We start from the raw sequence: 17,605 nt of genomic DNA, 5'->3' as shown, positions 1-17,605 counted from the left end.
AGTCTCAATCATATATAATTGTGTTTTAAGACTGAAACCCAGTGAGGCTAAAGAATAGACACTAAGATTCAAAATCACTTGGCATTATTAAACTGTTCAGCCAAAGTTAAATATAATTCTTTAAAATGTACAGAAAAATTATTTGCTCTTGGGGAACACAGAATAAATTATAGTTTGAGCCCACAGAGAAAATAGCCTTCATTTATTTAGAGAAAATTGTATAAAATGTTTGTAATATGTACAAACTATCCAACTAATGTTTTCAGCACCTTTGGTGTATTTAAGTAGAAATTACCACCTTCTCCCCTTTCCCTCCCTCTCCTCAATGCAGAATATAGCATTTCTGTTTGAGTGAGTCGGCTATTTTAGTTTTTCAACCTGTGAATGTATCTTATGATTAGTGGGAAATTTTTAGCAGACACAGAAAATGGAAGATGAAACTGCAGCAAAAGCATGGCAAACCTGAAAGTCAATTAGTGCATAAATCTATTTGAAAAACAGAAAAGATAGAACTTACAAGCTACAATAAAAGTTATGTCTTTAAAGCCATAGGTTATAACAGGGTGGGAAATAGTTAATATTGATTTTTTTATCTGTGCTTCAGCAAAGCACATATTAAGTACACAAACAATAAAAGTTGCTGTTTTCCACAGCATTTGATTTTCATATGGTATAAAGCCAGACAATTATAAAATCAGATTATTATGCTTTTCCCACCCTGGAAGAGAATAAACATGAATTCAGAAGCACAGTGGGAGTGGAAAACAAAGAAGAGAAGAGAGAAGAGGCAGCAGAGAAAGACAGAAGTGGTGAATACAGAGCTACAGAAGTGTTTATTGAGCATGCTACAGAGGCAAGCAGCGTACACATAAGGAGAAATTAAACAACCATCAAACCTCCCAACTTTGTTAGAAAATTAATTTTTAATTGTGCCGCTTTCAAACTATACTGAAATTTTACATTTCTAAAGATGTAAAAACTCAACTAATAGAAAATATACATGACCTTTTTCTACATAGATAACAGAATCTATGACTCTTGAAACTAAGTACATCGATTGCAAAAAGTATTGGTCATTCAAACAGAATCAAGACAACAGTCTGGACTGACAGAGGAACTGTTTTCAAATTAATTTGTTCCTGTAGATTCTGAGCCATGTTTATAGTAAAGTCAGATCCATTTCTAGATACAAAATATTTTGAAGAGATTTATTAAAACTGAATATTACAATGCAAGGTAAATTAAGACTAAAGGCACATAAACTTTGGTCCCACCTGGTTGTCAGTTTTGTTTTTGTTTTTTATATAAAGAAAACTGTCACAAAAATTATTAATCTTTCTGCAAAAGTTTGCAATACACTTTCTTCATCCTTGAAATACATGCACCAACTCCTGAACTAGCTAGACCAGTCTGCACATGCTCAGAAATCCACAACCATATTTCAAATTGTAATTACTAACTAAAAATGGCAATATATATTTAAATGCACGTAAGTCATGTCAACTTCAAAAACATCTACAAAAAATATTCAGCCACAAACAAGACATTACTTAGTGCCAACATTTATATGATACGCCCCCAAACTGTGTGTACAAAAAGGTTAAGACTTTACAATGCTTTTCCTACAGAAGGCTCAAAGCCGTAAGATCAAATGAATAAAACAAAATCAGCTTCCTGTCATTTAAAGAAATTAGTTCTTTGCATCTTGTTAATTCTAATGTCTATATTCTTGACTGAACTACACCTGGAATATACAAGGCCATTTTTATTTTTTTTTAAAAAAGGAGGGATTAGCACAAGTTAAATGTGTTGCATTTTTCATGAAGTACTGCAACATACTAAAAAAATATGATTCACAAAAAGCCAATCAGTTCCAAACAGGAGAAACAAAGCTTAACCTTTTTACACACTCTTGCCTAATATACATTCGGCATAAACCCACAAATGTTAGGCGCAATAAGGTCCCTCTGAAATCAATAGTGCTTAAAGCACTCAACTTAATGTTTTAATGCTATTGATTTCAACGGGACGGAGACACACCTAACACTAACTGGATTGTACCCATTAATTCCCCTGTAACAATGTGCCCCAGACAACCAAATTTTTAACTAGTAAATGCAACTCTAGCAACTCTAGGTTTTCCTTTTTTAAGGCACGTATGTTAACTAAGTTGAAAAACTATGGGATTACCTTGGAATCCCTTTTAAACAAAACGGTTTCATAAACATATGCAAAACCAGCAGGTAATACCACCATGTCTTCCTTATAAATCCGTTTTTGTATTCCTTTTATACATCAACAATCAAGGAATGGTAACAGCATGAAAAACAGATGTCCATCTCTGGTCCCCGCTTTCCTGAACAGTCATAGATGACAACACTAAACAATGTGATACAACCTTATTAGTTTGATCTTTTTAGCTTCAAATGGTTGATTTGGAAAAAGAAACTCTCAGATGATGATTTTCTCCAAGATTGTAATTATGCAGATCAATCAAAGCCTGGATAGCTTCTTCTACTGTTGACATCTGAAGAAGAGCCATCTTGTGATCTCTTCTGGAACAAAGCAATAAAATTAGACACTGAAACAGTACTAGAAAGTAGCAACATAAGTTTCTCTCTTACCAGATGACCATTTCCTTATTTTAAACAAAGTAGGGAAGCATTCTTGATTTAAATTAACTTCCAAAGAAAATGTGCTTACTGAAAAAATTTAAATGCTTTCACAGTGCCCCCAGTATTGGCAAACAGTGTGCGCAGGTCATCTTCTGATACCGATGGTCTAAACAAAAAGAATGAGCGGGAGAGGGAAAAGAGAGAAAAACAGATTAGAAACCGAGTCTTCAAAACTTATGTGAACCCTTTAGGTAATTTGTTCACTATCACTTACGGAATATTGGATAAGTGAAGAGTTGCAGATGGAGGAAATATATTCTGAAAATTTTTTGAGCCAGGCTTCTTGAAGCGATGAAGAGGTGAATTGCCAAAATCTTTAGTTAGCCCTTGGTCATCAAGTCCTTCTCGAGGTAGCTGTACTGTCTGATGTTTGGAAAGAGTAACACGAATAATCTTTCCGTACATTTTCTGCCCATTAAGATGACTCATGGCTGAAAAATAAGACAACTATTCTAAATTATTCATTTTCTATTAAATTCAGTGTCAAATTTCAAATACGTTCACTGTTAAAAATGTTGTTTAACAATATTTTTTTTTGTTTAACAATCGTAGCTAATACTACATACTGGAAAAATCTTTTCATTATAAAGTTTGCCAAGACCTAACTTAAAACTCTGTTCTTATTGTAATATATCCAGCAAAGCAAACAAACAAGATTTTACCCTGAATTTTTCAAGAGACATTACTTATTTAATGCATAAAGATAACACTTCATATACATAGTGAATCATAAACTTATTTTCTAATAAGCCATTATTATTGGTTGATAACATAACATAGTAATACAAACAGAAACTGTTATGAGGTTTTATTTTATTCGGACATATTGAGTTTAAAAGGTGGAGCAGGAGTCACACTGCCTGTGTGTGTGGTAGCCCAAGAGCACCAAGACTTTCCAAGTGCTTCGTGCCCCTTCTCCAAAAATCATTCCTGCTGAGTCTGTGGTGTTTGGATACAACATGAGCCAGTTTGGTGTAGTGGTTAAGAGCGTGGGACTCTAATCTGGAGAACCAGGTTTGATTCCCCACTCCTCCACTTGAAGTCAGCTGGGTGACCTTGGGTCAGTCACAGCTTCTAGCAGTTCTCTCAGCCCCTTCCACCTCACAGGGTGTTTTGCTGTGGGGATAATAATAACATACTTTGTAAACTGCTCTGAGGGGGTGTTGTCCTGAAAAGCAGTATATAAACCAAATATTATTATTATGAGGGACTCTGATCGGAAAGAGAGAAAAATGTCCAATCCCCTTGCCCTCCCATCCTTATGTGGGTAAGGAAGCCCTTCGTGTGTTCTTTGGATTCTGGCGGTGAGTTGGTATTCAAAGGGACTATACAGTAAACTGTTTTCAATGTAGCCCTTGAACCCTCTCAAAAAGAATCCCCCGCAACCTAGCTAAACATTTCAAAGTGAGGAAATTTCAGGAACAGATTAAACAGGGCCCATATCAAATGAACTGGCAAGCATTTAAAAGATGGTGTAGATCTTGGCATTGTTCTTCAGCAGAACACTTCACAAAATAATTTTTCAGTTCAGAATGTCAACTGAGTTTATGAGTAAGTACCCTCACAGAAATCTCATCCCAAATCTCACATTTTAGAAAAAATTAGAAGTAAACAGCGAAATGTAAACACAGTTCATCCAAGGGGACACTAAGCATTTAAGAAGCATATGGGAAAAAAACCCTACCTAGCTGTGATTGGTTTCCATCTGCCATCTGAATAAGAGCACTGTCTTTCTTATTGTATAAAATCTTCACGCGCTGCACATCCCCATAAACACCTTTTTAGAATCAGAGAAGCAATCCAAAAGAAACAATATTTTAAGGATAGCTGAACAGCACATTTTGACATACCAATGAAACATTCGGACATTTCTCTCATTTCTCTCAACATTCGCACAAATGAATAAAGAAGAACAAGATTTTGAATAGGTGAATTTTGAAAAAAAGGAAGACATTTTTGATAAACCCTCAAAGCTATGTGAATGATATTAAATTAAAGATCATGCAAAATAAAAAGCATGCATTAAAAAAAAATCTTGTGTCTATGGAGAATTTTTAAAACCGCAAAAGAAAAATAGCAAAAGATTTACTATTCAACTTTAAGCCAAAGTGCTAGCTACAAATAAGAATTAAAGTGAAACAAATAATTAAATCAATAATAAAAGTATAGTGCTAACGATAACATACCGAAGAGGGTAAACAGACTTTGGGGCGTAACCATCTTTAGAAGGAGAGAAGAGCAAGCAGCATAAGACAAGAAGAGAGAAGAGTCGAGGAAGAGCGGAGATGAACAGATCATCCATAACGAAGGGTGGTTCCCGCAGAATGGTGAGGTGGTCATGGATCATGGTTCAAGGCGGTTAATTGGGGCAAGTTGGTCCGAGGAACATTTTGTTCAAGCACAGAAGCATGAACATTGGGAATGGAGACAGGGGATGTAGACAAGGACAAGGTATGCAAAGGATAGGACAGGGAAGGGTGTGGGAATTTGGGAAGAGACAGGGAAAGGGTAGGTGAGCACAAAGGGAGAAGGATGAAATGGGGAAGGGAAAACAGCAATGCAGAAGAAAAATAAGGTAGTGGGGGAACAAAAAAAATAAAATATAGGTCAGTACATAGGAAATGCAGGAATTTGGTCAGAAAATGGTTGGTTTATGTACTGTACAAGAAAAACTGAGTAAAATGTAGTCACCCAAGACAAAATATGGGTAAAGTACATCCATATCAAACAGTACATTACATTTCATCTGTACATGAAAAGAAAAAAAGCATGCAACAGAAACTTTAAAAAAATCTGAACTTTAACTGCATAAGCATGGCTGGTTATGAAATGCAGGCAAAAGTCTTCAAAAATGGCACTCTGATCAAGCATTTTAACATGCAAGACTATGAATGACAAAAATAAGATCAAATGATAAAAGTATAATGGTTGATATTACAAACAGAGGCCAGTAAAAATGGAACATATATTCAAAGTAGACAGACTGATACAAACTAGCCAACATTTCATACCAGCTTTCACAGCAAGTCAAAGTAAAGGTACAAGACAATAAAATGCAAAACTAAACAAAATCTCTTAGATTTCAGAGTTAGGGAAGTATTAAAGTGGAGATTTTTTGGGAGACAAATGAATAGCAACCTCAAAGGAAAAAAAATTACTAAGAGAGACTGAAGAGTGCCGTGTCAAGATCTTTGGGAGAACCTTCAAAGAAAAATGTGTTAGAATTGTTCACATAAATTAATACTACAAAATGCAGTGACATGTAAGCATGAAATGAACAAGCAAATAATTAGCAGAGACAAAGAACAAAGCAGCTTGCTTAAAATCTAATTTACAACATGGAGCACATTGGTACTTATAAAAATAAACTAAAAGACATCCAAAACATGCAATATTTACCATATTTTTCTTAGGAAAAATAGGTAGCCGAATAGCAAAGGATATTTTAAAAGGTGCTGGCTACCTAGGAAAACAAAAGTATTCAACTATAATAGAAACCATTTACTAGAATCTAGTTGTAAAACAATCTGGAGAAGCAAAAATAAAACAAAACAAAACTGTAAACTGATCTTAATAAATAATGAAATGGAAGCAAGCTCAAAATGAAAGAAGCATTTTTAAAGTTCACAAATGAAATAGGGGAAGGGGGGGGGGAAGAATGAAACAAGTAGGTTCACTGACCTCTTCATTTAAGTTGCTAACCAGGAGGACTGTATTGCCACCAGCAGAGACTCCAGGCATACCGACACGGCCAGCAGCGGCTGCTGCTGCTGCAGCAGCAGCATTTGGAATACCCAACGGACTCAGCGCTCCTGGAACAGCTGCAACAGGAAGCCCTAATTTTAAAATAAAGCATATTTTACGAAACACACACAAGTCGTTCCAATCTATCTAATTTAGAAGTCCTATGTTGATTTTGCTCCACTCATGTTATCCAATTTGCTTGCTTTCCCTGAATGAAAGCCCTAAACTTCCGAACAAACTTGACCAATTTCAAATTTACTGCTGTTGTTATGACAAACACTGACTTTATCCTTCAGCCTTCATTTCATCCTCATCTTGTGATCTTTGCTCTCCAAAGCACCATCTTCTCTATCTGTGGGTACTTTCAGCCTTGCTGTTGCCCTGCAAATTCCTCCCACAACATAATACATGCAATCTTGCTACTCACTTCTGATCCTTCCTCCAAAACATTTCTCCCTTAATTGTGATGTGTAATCTACATCTTCATCCTGCTTTGTCTAGTTTTCAGATGAAATATTCTTGAAGAAAGAAACTTACAGATCACTGCAGTGTGCATACAAGTACTAATATTACTGCTTACAAACTTCTTTGATTTCTTTGTTTATCTGAACAACTAGAGTACTTTACAAATCTGAGTTAGATAAATCAGAGATATTTCTAGTTTCACTTTCTAAGTATGAGTATTACCTCAAAAAGGATTTAGGATTTTTAGGATTAACAAGGCTAAGAAGTCTTTTATAGACTTACCTAAGCTATTTTCTGTTTGCTATTTATTTCATCCCTCCAAACACAGATCAGGATAGATTGAATAAATAATAGTTCCATTCTAAATAGATCTACTTAATGGAACTTACTCCCAGAAAAGTCTTATTAGGATTGCACTGTAAGGAAGGGACTTGCAGTCTATATCCACCTGCGTCAAAATGTCTATTATAAGATGTGATGCAAGTATTTTAAATACATACAATCAAGCTTTTCAATAATCTCAATTGGCAAAAAACAGCAGAGATTTTATCTTAGCCTGCTCCCTTCTCTGCAAGTTTTGTATTATGCAGGAGACATTCAAAATGTGTTTCTACCACCTGTCATCTAAAGTGGTAAGTATACGCCAACACTTCTGGAGGGGTGGGGGGATGTGTGTAAGCCAGACCTCAGAATGGTAATTTTGGGCATCTATCAAGAAACCTCTGCCTATTCCTATATACTAAGTGGTATTGTAGAATTAAAAAGGAGAGATAATTTTCTATATCAATGTGACTTTTGATTAAATGTGTTCATGGTAAGCTTTTTGGGGGATGTAGGGGGCTGACTGCAGACCTCAGAGCAAGGAAAACAAGAACAGGAGCAGGAAAGATGTACAGATCACAGAATGTGCATCACTATAAGGAAGAGCTGCAGGTAACCTTAGATGGGATTGCCTCATTTCGTGGTGTGCATTACACCAGGAAAAGTAGAAATCAGTCACTTTCATATGCCATGACCATGTGTTTGCGCTATTTTGGTGTCCATTAATTGAAAGTATCAGTAAGGTACTAAATAAGGATATTTTTATGCCCAGAAGCTTCAACCAAATTCCCATGAATGCCTTCTTTAAAGAATTACCTTATGTAAAAAGATAAAGAACAGGGGACGATAAAGTGAGGCGCTGCCTCAAAGATGCACAAGGCACAATACATTGATGAATTTAAGGTGTGGTCGTATCCAGGTTTTAAACTTATTTACTGGCATAGTACAGATGTGTTCTCATTTTTTACCATTGTGTGCCTTCAAAAAAAGTCCCCCTTTTAGTCAGTAAATTTGATAGAAGAGCAGGGTTCTGAAAAGGGGCATCCTTAAAGGGTAGTGGTATGCTTTTTTAGCATCTTTCCATACAACCACAGTAGCATAATGAAGTATTTTATTAAAAACATAACTTAATTGTGAATAGTAATGAAGGCTGACTTAGTCTGAAAAAACATCTTTTAGTCATTCATTCTGAGTTTAGTGAGGCATTTAACAGGGAATTAGATGTAATATTAAGTAAAGTAATCCTTTATTCTTAAACAGCCTGCCATGCTCATAGCCATAGTAGCTAGAGTGATTTTTAAGGGTTATTTAAGCATGTAATAATGGATGTTCAAAAATCTATACCAGTCTGTATATGCAAGTATGAAGCCAAGTTGGTTATATAGGTCACACTGGGAACTTTCTCTCTCTTTGAAAGATGGGAAAGCAGTTCCATTGATTTTTTTTAAAACCAAAAGAAATCCTACCCTCAAAGTAAGGTCACAATACTGTTCACCAATTTCTGAAAACTCAACTTTTGAAAAATTAGGAAGGATCCAAATGTACTACAGCCCTGCTGCAAGCTGTACTCATGTTTGTCTCCAAAGTGCATTAGTGAACTAATTCACAAAGCAAAGCTTTCTTCTTGGTGGTTCTGTAATAGGGCAATCTTTGGCTGATAGGAGAGCTCCTCTTCTAGGTCAGTGGACAGGGCCTTAGGCACAACCACTACCAAGCTCAGCTCCCAGGCCAAACTGAAAATATGGAAACTGCTGTAGCGCTGGACTAATACAATACTTGTAACAAGAAAAAATTGGTTAACTGTAACTATTAAAGGCAAAACTTGAGGATAAGAAACTTCCTAAGCCTATGTTATAGACATGCACTCTCCTAAGCCTCCAGATAATGTTCCTTAAAACAGGTAAATGTATACATTGTGAGTAAACTGGCTCAGTAGTAAACTCCCCCCCCCAATCCCCCATGGAAGCGCTTCAATGCAAGGATAATTAGACAAATGGCTAGTTTGGGAATGGCTGAGAATACTGGAGATTATGACTTGCCATTGAGAATGTTGGGCTCAGGCCTTTCTGGACATTCTCCTGGGGGAGCTCAAGGATCATGCATACATCTTCAGGTTTCACATTTTTGGAGTAGCATCAGGACATAAAGAATTGCCATACAGCACAGGTCCAGTTTGTGTGAAGTCTACATGCTGATAGCAGAGTGGTTATGACTTCATCTGAGTAGTTTTGCTGCTTGTCTTCTAGATTTTGAAGCTTAAAAATTTTGGATGAGGATAGAGTACTGACCTCTGTCTCAGATCTGATTCGTTTAGCAGCAGCTATGCTGGCTGAATGTCAGATCCACAAGTTCCATGAATCAGAGCCTCTTGGGTGAATACAGTATGATTAGGATGACTTCCATTGAGAATTTTCTGTAACACTCTGGAGATCAGCTTGATGGGAGGAAAGGCAAACAGGAGACCTGCAGATCATCCTCTTGTCATCCTATACCACTTGCAAATGAGCTGGAAGTATCAGATGAACTGCCACATTCTTATGTTCAGAGTCTACCTGCTATGCCAAGCCTGGTATCATGTTTGATTCTCCAGCAATGTGTTCTACTTTGATCAATGACAAATGGAATCCCCTCCTATGAAAATTCCTTGACACTTCACTGTTTTTTGTATGGCTGAATACTGTGTATAGAGAGCAGGACAACTTTGTTTTTGATGTGGTCCAAGAGGGCCAGAAGCACTAAATGGACAGCCAGTTCCAGTTTGGAGATAAGGGAGCATTTGCCCCAGTTTATGATGAAGCATTGTCTCTGGAGACATCTAATGGTCCTGAACATATCTTGTCTCCACTGAAAAAGCTTAAACAACCAATTGAGGCTGACTTCCAGATAAAGAAAGAATGAACATCATCACTACCTTGGGAAAGATCTTTGCTGCTGAAGAAAACCTGAGTTGACATTGAAAATGGCTGCTGTTATACATAAAATGATTTCCTCTGACTCTGTCTGATGAGAATGTGTACCCTCAGTAAACTCTGTTGAGACCAGGAAGTCAGTGGTTGCTGAGAATTACCTATTCTTGAGCATAAGTTCTCCAATTTTTCTCTACCACTGTGGTGATGAGAGGGAAATTGAGAGAAAGGAATGGAGGCTTAATGGCTTCTGCTAGCTTTTCAAGGAGACAAGAGAGAAGCAAAACACAGTTGAATTGGCTTTGGTATTGCACCAAGAGTATATGCAGCAACACCCCACTTCAGTGACTTGGTGCTGTGATGGACACCATTGCTAGGGCTTAAATGCTCTTCATCTGTGGAGATCCTTGTATCACCCTCCCTCCTCCAACTGCTTGCCTGGTCATCTGCTCATGTACTTGTCAATGTATACTTGAAGCACAGAAGCCTTTCTTGCGATAGTAGGAGAGGAGGCTGGCCATTGGGTCTTAAACAGTTAGCTGGATGCTTTGGAGATCCTGATTTACCTTTGAGGTAATGATGCTTGCCACGTGAGAGAGGAAGGCTAGCATGGAAGTCAATCAAGACTCGGCTGGGCAATTCTCCTTGGAAGTTGCTTAAAATCAATTCTGCACAAAGTCCTGCCTGCAAACCAAGAGGAGCTACCCTGCCAAAGACTGTTCCCACCTTGGAACTACCAGAGAAAGTCTTAGTATCAACTTCAATTAGTCTGATAATGGAAAGAGATGGGGGACCTGATCAACGCATTCAGTTAAGTGGATCATCTACTTTTATTTTTTGCTACTTGTTCAAAAATAGTCTTTAGCTAGCTACTGAAACTGAAACCATCCAATTCCAGTAAATCTATTCTATGTTTTACAGCAAATAAACCAAGCAGCTTTTAAGATCTTACTTAGAATCTGCAAAGTTAATTTTTGTATCAAACTTTGGTAAGTTCTACAGATAAAAAATACTGCACTGAGGAGCAGAACGAGGTGTCCACTGTGGAGATTTGCCTCTTCGTACATGTCAGAATCACACTGCACTCAAGCTTTCAGCATACTGACTGAAAAGGAGCAGGCCTTCTCAGTCTTGCTAAGGAACTGCAAAGAAACACTGCCTTTTTAACAGATGGCGAGAAGGAAAAGGGAGTAAGTCAAAGGCAGAAGGGAGGGGGAGTGCGAGTAGACAATCCTTACAGCAGCTCTCCTTCTCTGGCCAATGGGATTCTCAAAGAAAGCGCCTTTTTAAAACTTCTGCAAGAAGCTAAATTAGGCTTGTCTCAGTCAGCCTCCATTTTGCTCTGTTCTGGAGACTGAGACACACTGCCTGCTTGCTGCTGCTGGATATTGACTTTCTCTCCTGGCCTGCAGTGACTGGATCCTGCTGCCCAGTGAGAGGGGAGGATTCTTGGCTGCTGCCTGGTTTGAAAGTTGTAGACTCACGGGATTTTTTCTGTCTTTAGGGGGAGAGGGTTAGTCTGGTATCTGAGAGTTATAGGGAGGGGGGAAGAGGGAAAAGGTTTGTTTTTATTTTGCATTTTAAAAATTGCTTTTTCGCGGTGTTTTCGCTTAGGTTGGTCTGTTGTGTAGGGGGGGCTTTGATTTCTGGTTTTTGAAGTATATTTACTGTTCATTTTGCTGCTTGTTCTTCTGGAAGCCTGTTTTCTCCCCTGTTGTTGGGCTTTTTTTACAGAAGTTTGGTAGGTATTTTTTGCTGGGCTCTGTTTTCTGTTGGCATAAAAGTTTGGCTTGGTCAAGTGTTCAAATGTTAGTTGTTCTTCTTCTGGGAGGTGTTTGTTGAGGAGCTTGGTTCTGTTTGATAATTTAACCTAGTAGTGTTATGAAACTTGAGAGATTATTAGAAGACAGTTAGGAGTAGGCCCCATGCAAACTTGGCGAACTTTGGTCAAAAATGACTCCCTCCCTCCAGGCCACTGGAAACAGTTTCCCATTGGAAACAATGGCTGAATTTTATCGAATTTGCTCTCTATTACTGAACCAGAGAATGAATTCAGTATTCCCCGAATTCCAAATTTTTTTTCAGTTCAATATTACCAAACCAAATCAACCAATTTTCCTGGGCAAATCTCTAACTCACACAGCAGACTGACAAGGTGTACCAATGTAAGACATGGAAGGGATTTGCTGCGATCAAAGTATCCAAGTGCACCTTAGAATGACTTCAATTTACAATTAGTACCAAATTTTCAAACTTTTAAATTCCTCCCAGAGATAAATTATGTCACTTTCATAATGTTATTGTTCTTAAGAGGCAAGAAAGAGCTAGTATGCTTCTACATAAAAAGATTTTCCTCATATAGTTCTGTTTCATAAGTATAAATGTACATCATTAGACGGAATCAAGAGCTATTCCTGACAACAGATCTGAAAGTAAACCATTCTGTTTGTTGATGAGTTTTTTTCTATGAAAAGATGGTGCTCATTAAAAACTATACTCAATTTACCATCTCAATGACTGATTGCTACAAATGAATGAGACGGAGAACAGAGCATATGAATATGTCTGGGTGAAGCTAATCTGTTAAAATTTCATTTTTTAATAATCTTGGGACACCCAGGAAGATCCATAAATAGCAGCAGGCCGTACATACCTTGGATGCATTAAAGACTTAGCAAGAAAGGCTATGCATGTGTAGTACTGGATTAGTATGGCTTATTTTACATTAGGAGAGGGCAGGTGTGGATAGCTACCAACTATTATCACTTGACTGCTTTGCATGGTCAATGAGACCACAATATTAGGCTTCTGTAAACCTTTTCATTGCATATTCTCACTTCTATCTGACAAATAAATGTAGTAAATAAAATTCAATTTCATGCAGAATGACCTATAAATATACTCACAGTTTATTGTATTTCCCCTTGAAGCAATATTCATCAGCAAAGCAAAAAGTACATTTAATTGTCTTTTGCCACCAATGAAGAAAATGGCAAGATTTGCATAATTTCAGACACAAACAAAACAGACACTGCCTGATCCCCCAAAGTCCAGTGAGATGTAACAAAGGAAAAGATAGAAGTAATTCTCAACATTTAAGGAACAAACAGATAGCAATAACAGGATAGAATTAGTCAAGGATTAGCTTTGCAAAACTTTTCATGTGGCTCATGACTATACAAGACTGCAGAGCAAATATCTATAGCCAAAGATCTGGCCAATTCACACATATGCCCTTTCTGGGCCTCACTGACATCTTAGGGCAGTTATGTCAAATCAGAAGCCATAATTCTCCTCTTATGCAATTCTTACTATTTCATTCCTGCCAACAGTAAACAGCCCTTCTGCTCTAGGCCCTATGTGAAAGTTTACTCCATTTTTCTTCCTCAACTCCATCTTTCCATCACCTGTCTCCACTACCTATTATTGTGTGCCACATGTATAGAATGAGCCTGGGAAGGGAGAGGAGTGTGAGTGCATCAAATGGCTCTCTGCTCCCAATCTTCAAAAGGTAGTATATGCAGGGACACTTCACAGAACCCCTGAGAAATGCAGAGTCTCCACTCAAAAGCAGATTGGATGGACAATTGCACCATATGGTGCAAACTGTTGGCCTTCGATCTCGTGCAGGGCTCATTTCCTGGGAAAAGAGGTGGTGGAACTCTCTACTATTGTGCCTGTGTGCACACGCCACCGGAAGCACACGGCAACGTCACTTCCGGAAGTGATGTCACTTCCGGAAGTGATGCTGGGGTGTGTGTGGCCACCAATGGGAAAGAACAACCGATGGGACAGTGAGCTCCCTCTTGAAATGTTGACTGTTTGTCTTCTGCTTTGTGAAGATAAAGCTCTGGAAAATAAAGGGCTTTTTTAAAAAGATAGATTCAATCCTTTGTTGGTCTGTCATTTTATTTGTTTCAATGGGAAACACACATCTATCTGTAACTTTGGTTTTGTTTTTCCTAATTGCCACTCCAGAATGCAGCAGGTAGAGCCTCCAGTTCTGACACCCATCCAGCCAAAGTAAAAATAAGAAGCTTTCCTATTACATTAAATGACACTAGGGAGGCTCCAGAGGAATCCAGATATGTATGACAATCAACAATCAAAAGATATTAATAACAATCAAAAGATGACAATAAAAAAATAACCTGAGAGGAAAAAAGTCACTACAGACTAAAAAACACTACATACTATACCACCACCTCTCCCTCCACACACTCTCTCTCCCCCACCCCTCTCTACCACCCCCCTCTCCCACACACCCCTCCCACCCACTCTCTCACTCTCTACCACCCCCTTTCCCCCCTCCACACACACTCTTTCTCTCCCCCCCACCCCTCTCTACCACCCACTCTTCCCCCCCCCCTTTTTGCTACAGAGTTTACAGAAGGGAAGAAGAGATTAGGCCCCCATTGCCAAGGCCGTGGCCACCCGCCCTGAGCTGCAACAAGCAGTGGGCACGGGGGAAAGCCTGCGCTGGCACCTGCTGGACATGGCTGGCGCCACGTTACTTTCCAAGGCTGCGGCCACCCAACCTGAGCCGCGATGAGCGGCAGGTGCGGGGGAAAGCCTGCGCTGGCGCCTGCTGGCCAGGGCCAGCACCGCGTGGCTTTCCAGGGCCGTGGCCGCCCACCCTGAGCCATGACAAGCGGTGGGCACAGGGGAAAGCCTGCACTGGCACCTGCTGGCCAGGGCCGGCGCCGCACGGCTTTCCAGGGCCGTAGCTGCCCTGAGCTGCGACGAGCAGCGGGCGTGGGGGAAAGCCTGCGCAGGTGCCTGCTGGCCAGGGCTGGTGACACACGGCTTCCAGGGCTGCGATGAGCGGCAGGAGCATGGCTTAGTCACAGTGTTCGCCTCAGCACTAATCATGCAGGCTGAGGCAGAGAGAAGGCACGGGAACCTTGGCCTTTGGGACAGCAAACCTCATCCCAGCCACAGTGAAGGAGCGGCGGAGGTAGCAGCGGCAGAGGGAGGGATGGACGGCCAGGTGGGCTTGGTGGAGAGCAGCATGGGGAGGAAGGCCACCTTTGCGTTTCCTGCCGTGGAGTTGGAGAGGAAGGGGAACACATGCAGGGAACACTCACGGTCTGCTTGGGGAAATCAAGGCTTCGAAGCTCAGGGCCAGCTTCCCCCCCCCCCCCGCCCACACACACAGTTGCTCAAGCTCAGCGCTGCTGCTGCTGAACTAGTGGACTGCACATGGGAAAGGAAGGAGATGGGCAGGGACACCATCCATGTGATCATTCTCAAGAGCTTCCAGAACTCCGTTCTGCAGTGTTCCGCCTCAAAATGAGCCCTGATCTCATGTATCACAGGAGAGTTCCAAGAGGATGGCTCAGATAAACAAGATCAAACTGAACTAGGAAACAGAGATGTGAAGGCCTGGGGTGGGGGGACCATGAAAAAACGACCGTCTCCTTCAACTTTTGTTCAATTTTCCGAAGTGGGAAAAATGGGAAATTTTGGGAAGCACCTAACAAAAAAAAAAACCCAACATTTTCCCCCCCTTTTGGAATGAATGAAATGTGTTAAGATAGCATAGCATGTATCAGTGTGAAGTGCACTCTCTCTTCAGTACTAGGTGTAGTTGCACTAGAAAATGGAGGCATTTATACTTTTATGTTCCATAAATAAGCCAATTAATACAATTTTATATGTCTACTAATAAATGATGCATTTTATACTAAGCAGCAAAACAAAACTTTCCTATCAAAACTTCCCTTTGATAGGAAAGTACATATTGCATCTATTTCAACCCCCCCACCACATTCTTATTTTTCTAAAACTTCCATAAATATCCGCCCCACTCCCATGTCTTCAAAATTTTTGAAAATTTTACATTTACAGCTTTAAATTAGGTTGCAGATGAAGGAGACAGAACAGCAATATGCAACCTATGTCTAAATAAGGAACTGGTATTAGTATAAAACAAAAAGGTAGCCTTGGGTAATAATAGAACAAAGCAAATAAAAATTTGAGAATCTAAAAAATTAGTCCTCACTGTTAAGGAAGTGATGGATAATTCATGTTTCTTAAATTGTAGGCAGTTAAATCACATGGCAAAAAAGCAGGAAGTAGTCTGCTATGTGACATTTGGGCATTAGTTAAAATAAAAGCTGTAAAAAATCACACTGGCTTGTTATAAAACCCTTATCCTCAGGATAGTGTCTTAATCATGACAAACATATTCCTATTATTTCAAAAAGTTGATGTAATAAGATAAATCAGTGGAGCAGAATTAAAATGGTATAGATAAAACAAATTAGTTCAAGCAGTTGCCATCTGAGGTATGGATCCTTTCACTGCTATTGAAGAAATTAAAACAAATGGAAAACGTGTAATTACAGAAAGGGAGAGGAAATTTACTCTTGGATGAGCCAGCAATACATTCCTTCACCATTCTATTACTCAAATCCCTATGAGAAATACTATGCTGGATTTGGCATAAGCATCATTGATATAAGTAGCATGTAAAATATGCTTACTGAAAATAAACTAGTTTATCTCAGTCCAGTCTGAATGGGTAGATCAGTTGCAACTACAACTGTTATCAAGGATACAATGTGGCTCTTTTAGTTGATGGTAATTTTGAATGTGGCTTTCTATGAGCTACGGAGTAAGTATCACTGATATAAAGTTTCTTTGTGGAATTTAACACATTTACTGAGCTAGTGAGGGGTAGTGATTAGTGTCTCATACTAGGATCTGAGAGACCCAGGTTTGAATCCTCACTCTGCCATGAAAGTTTGCTGAGTGACCTTGGGCCATTCACACACTCTCAGTTTAACCTAGGACAGAGGGCTGCTGTGAGGATAAAATAGAGGAGAACAGTGCATGCTGCTTTGGATCCTTATTGAGGAGATATGTGGGATATAAATGAAGGAAATTTAAGCATATATTACTATAAGGGACAAAGATTAAACTAGGGATAAGAACTATGAAATTGATGCAATCTGAATATAGAAGATAGTTTGAATTTTTCTATTCTAGGGAGGGACTTTTTTTTTAAAACTGCTCCCACACAAAGCATAGTTTTAAAAAAGCTTGTATTAAACATTCAAGAACACTAGATAGAAAACAACAGTAAAAGGGAACTTTACAGATACAGGAATTAATGGTTTGGAGACTGAGGCAAAGCCTGAAGCTCTTGCTCTAAAGTATGTGGTGTCAGATAATCTCTGTCCAAGAATATTAAAAGAGATGGCACATGAAGCAGCAAATGCATTAGCACTCATTTTAATATAGAGCTTTACTCTGGAGGGCTACCCAATGCATGTACAATATCTATACTCAAGAAAGGAAATAAAAGCAACTAAAGTAATTGCAGATCTATTAGTTTAATTTTGGTGGCAGATACTCAAAACTTAAAACAATTGGTATCAGTTCTGTAAAACGGGCAAGGAATTAGTTAACAGGATAAGACAAAAGCATTTTATAGAAAGGCAAGCAAAGTATTAACTAACAAAATCTCTCTTGAGGCTTAATTTATTC

The 17,605-nt window shown here is 38.9% G+C and overlaps 1 protein-coding gene across 7 annotated transcripts in view; it reads right to left on the bottom strand.

Moving 5' to 3' along the window:
- Nucleotides 1-232: 232 nt before the first annotated feature.
- Nucleotides 233-17,605, bottom strand: part of PTBP2 (polypyrimidine tract binding protein 2) — a 101,283-nt gene continuing 83,910 nt past the window's right edge. For 3 of the 7 annotated variants that reach the window (XM_054979962.1, XM_054979967.1, XM_054979968.1), the window contains 6 exons: nt 6,357-6,511; nt 4,862-4,895; nt 4,360-4,452; nt 2,890-3,106; nt 2,704-2,781; nt 233-2,555 (listed from right to left, as the gene is read on the bottom strand). In XM_054979962.1, coding sequence (XP_054835937.1) covers nt 2,423-2,555; nt 2,704-2,781; nt 2,890-3,106; nt 4,360-4,452; nt 4,862-4,895; nt 6,357-6,511 — 710 coding nt within the window. In that variant the 3' untranslated portion in view covers nt 233-2,422. The remainder of the gene's footprint in view (nt 2,556-2,703; nt 2,782-2,889; nt 3,107-4,359; nt 4,453-4,861; nt 4,896-6,356; nt 6,512-17,605) is intronic. The other 4 variants (XM_054979964.1, XM_054979963.1, XM_054979965.1 and 1 more) reach the window with 4 other exon arrangements.

This window comes from Eublepharis macularius, chromosome 5 (assembly GCF_028583425.1).
Source record: "Eublepharis macularius isolate TG4126 chromosome 5, MPM_Emac_v1.0, whole genome shotgun sequence".
NCBI lineage: Eukaryota > Metazoa > Chordata > Lepidosauria > Squamata > Eublepharidae > Eublepharis > Eublepharis macularius.
This window is presented reverse-complemented; position numbering and strand designations above follow the sequence as displayed.